At 37.5% G+C, this 2,630-nt stretch overlaps 1 protein-coding gene across 1 annotated transcript in view; it reads left to right on the top strand.

Moving 5' to 3' along the window:
• Positions 1-2,630, top strand: part of KIF13A (kinesin family member 13A) — a 112,170-nt gene that overhangs the window by 32,232 nt on the left and 77,308 nt on the right. The window contains 3 exon segments of the mRNA XM_015564138.1: positions 630-717; positions 1,682-1,816; positions 2,605-2,630. The exon segment at positions 2,605-2,630 is cut by the window's right edge and continues 10 nt beyond it. Of these exon segments, the coding sequence (XP_015419624.1) occupies positions 630-717; positions 1,682-1,816; positions 2,605-2,630 (249 nt within the window).

The following is a 2,630-nucleotide window of genomic DNA, read 5'->3' as shown; positions in this document are numbered from 1 at the left end:
CAAACAATGTTTCCCATTGAAAATTTAAAAGAGCCCTAAAATCTTCACCAGCAGAGACAATTCTAAAGGCAGAATAAATATCAGTAACTGCAAGCATCTGCTGTGCTGTAATATCACTTTCTGTATGAAAATGTCAGCATCGAAGCAGCATAATTCAATACAGACTTGGAAGAGTAAATTAAAAATAAAACACTTCAATATTATTTACTGTGTGTTCCAAATATTAAGATATTATTTACTGAGAATGTGCTTATTTATAAAATAGCCTTGGGTTGTTAAATTCAGTTCTGGAATGTTCTTCGCTTTGTCTTCTTTTTTTTTCCTCCTGTGAAGTTCATCTACTAAAGCAAGTTGGCCTAACCTAGCATTCTGTGTGCCGGCTGTTTAGTTTGGAAGAGGAGATAGAAATTTTAAAATAGTAAGTTACTTTAAATAGAAGTCAGAGTATAAAAAACATTTCTGGAAAAGAATGCTATCTTGCTGATCTAAATAAAGTAGCTTTTAGGACATTTTTTGATTATTAAAAAAATTATTTTGAAACTGCCATCTTGGTTTATGAATACTTAAAAAGAAAGAAAAGCCTCCGAGTTTTGTCTGATTCATTCATTCCTTTTTTCTTTCTCCTGAAGGAGTAGACAGTCTCTTAAAGTTCGAGAGCATAAAGTTTTGGGGCCATATGTAGACGGTTTATCCCAACTGGCTGTCACTAGTTTTGAGGTAAGTGTTTTTGTTTTAAAATGTCATTAAATAACTGACAGTAAATTGAAGTATGTGAATAATATTGAATTTATTTTTATGTGAAAGCTTTATAGCATATTGATATCATTCATGATCTCCAAGACCCAGTATCAACACACCCCAAACAGGAAAAAAGGTCCTTTCATCACACTCCTCAAATGTAAAGAGTATCTGGCATTTAATTCAACCTTTTCTCTTTGATAGGGTCCCCTGCCTTAGTTTCCATAACTTTTCACTCTTCTGTTTCTTCTATTTTTTGGAATCAGTTCTCTCTCCATTTTTCTACTTCTTGATTTTTATGCCTTTTTACTTCCTGAGTTGATGTTGTACCTTTGTTTTTATTGTCATTGCTTTGGAAATCTCATAACACAAACTGCTACCTGTTGCTGAAGAAAGCCAATGAATGAATGAGTGAATACACCCCTAAACTTAGTCTTGCTATCTCTGTGTTGTGCCTATCCTGTCTTCACTCGGCATGACTAAAATTAATCCGTGCAGTAACTCTCTAGCCATTTAAATGGAGACATTTTTCAGATGGGTACTAAACTTGTTGGAGTGATCGCTCTGTGAACTTCGGTGTCTCGTGAATACTTTCTTTATAAGGTTCATTCATCAAACATTGCATAAGAATCCATAGGTTTTAAGTGTTGTAAGGCAGGTGTACAAAGGTGAATAAGGAAGATTCCCTGGAGAGCCATAGAGTTGGAGGATAGAGGCAAATAAGTGAGCGTAAATAGCTAGAGTTGTTAAGAAAGAAGGGGGAACATTTCATATACTAGGAAGCACCGAGGGAGGGGGAAACTGAACCATGCTCAGTGAAGGGGCGGGGTATGAAAGGGTGGTGGCGAATGCGTCAGAGGATCATAATTATTACATACACCTGGTGGCAGGACTGTGGTCATATGTTTTTGCTTATAATGTTTTCCTTGTGCTTTGCCTTTAGGATATTGAGTCACTGATGTCTGAGGGAAATAAGTCTCGGACGGTAGCTGCTACCAACATGAATGAAGAAAGTAGCCGCTCGCACGCCGTGTTCAACATCATAGTCACACAGACACTTTATGACTTGCAGTCTGGGGTGAGGGACGGGGCAGACCCTTTGCTGGCAGTAAAAGATCTTAAAGTATCTGCATGGGTGATGTGTTTCGTGGTTGGGTTTAGCAGCTGAAAAATTTGTGCTGGTTCTTCTACGTACCTTGCTTAAATCATTTAATTTCTTAGGTCTTTCTTAATACAGGGTGTCCCCCAAAAATGTATACACACTTTAACAACTGATAGCTCAATTTTGAAAATGAAATGTATTTTAATAAACAAACCTTATATGAATTTAAATGTGTGTATACATTTTTGAGGACAACCTATATATAACTTTTTTTTATTGAATTTCTTGTGTGAAATCTCTGAAGAGCACCATGATGTCACCAGACAGCTTTTAATATGTATTCTTTCATAATGAAACTCACCTAAAAGCAACTGAGTCTACCTCACTGATATTAAGGGATATTAAAGAGGAAACCTCAACATTTATCCTAAAGAGCACTTTCTCAAAACAAGAGCTGTTTGGCCTGAATGTGCAGGAATCCTCGAGCCCTCGTATTTCCTCATAGGCAAGTAAAATCTCCAGCTTCCTGGGTGCATTCTGGACTGCTTCCCAGCTGCCGTACAAAACGCTACAGTACCGCACCAACTTAAATTTTGACTATAAGTTGCTAGTCCAGATAACTGACCATTTCAGATCTTGAGACGTTAGCCTCGCTGTAGTGGATGGCTGCTTGGTTGCTCTCAGTTACAGTGCTGACATATATGTAGAAATCATTCGGTTTCTGTGTTCACATGTGTTGTTTCTCTCTTGTTCCCTGCCCCCAGAACTCTGGAGAGAAAGTCAGTAAGGT

The sequence above is a fragment of the Myotis davidii genome, unplaced genomic scaffold (genome assembly GCF_000327345.1).
Source record: "Myotis davidii unplaced genomic scaffold, ASM32734v1 scaffold279, whole genome shotgun sequence".
Classification (NCBI taxonomy): Eukaryota; Metazoa; Chordata; class Mammalia; order Chiroptera; family Vespertilionidae; genus Myotis; species Myotis davidii.
Note: the sequence above shows the minus strand (reverse complement) of the source record. Positions and strands in the feature narration are given on the sequence as shown.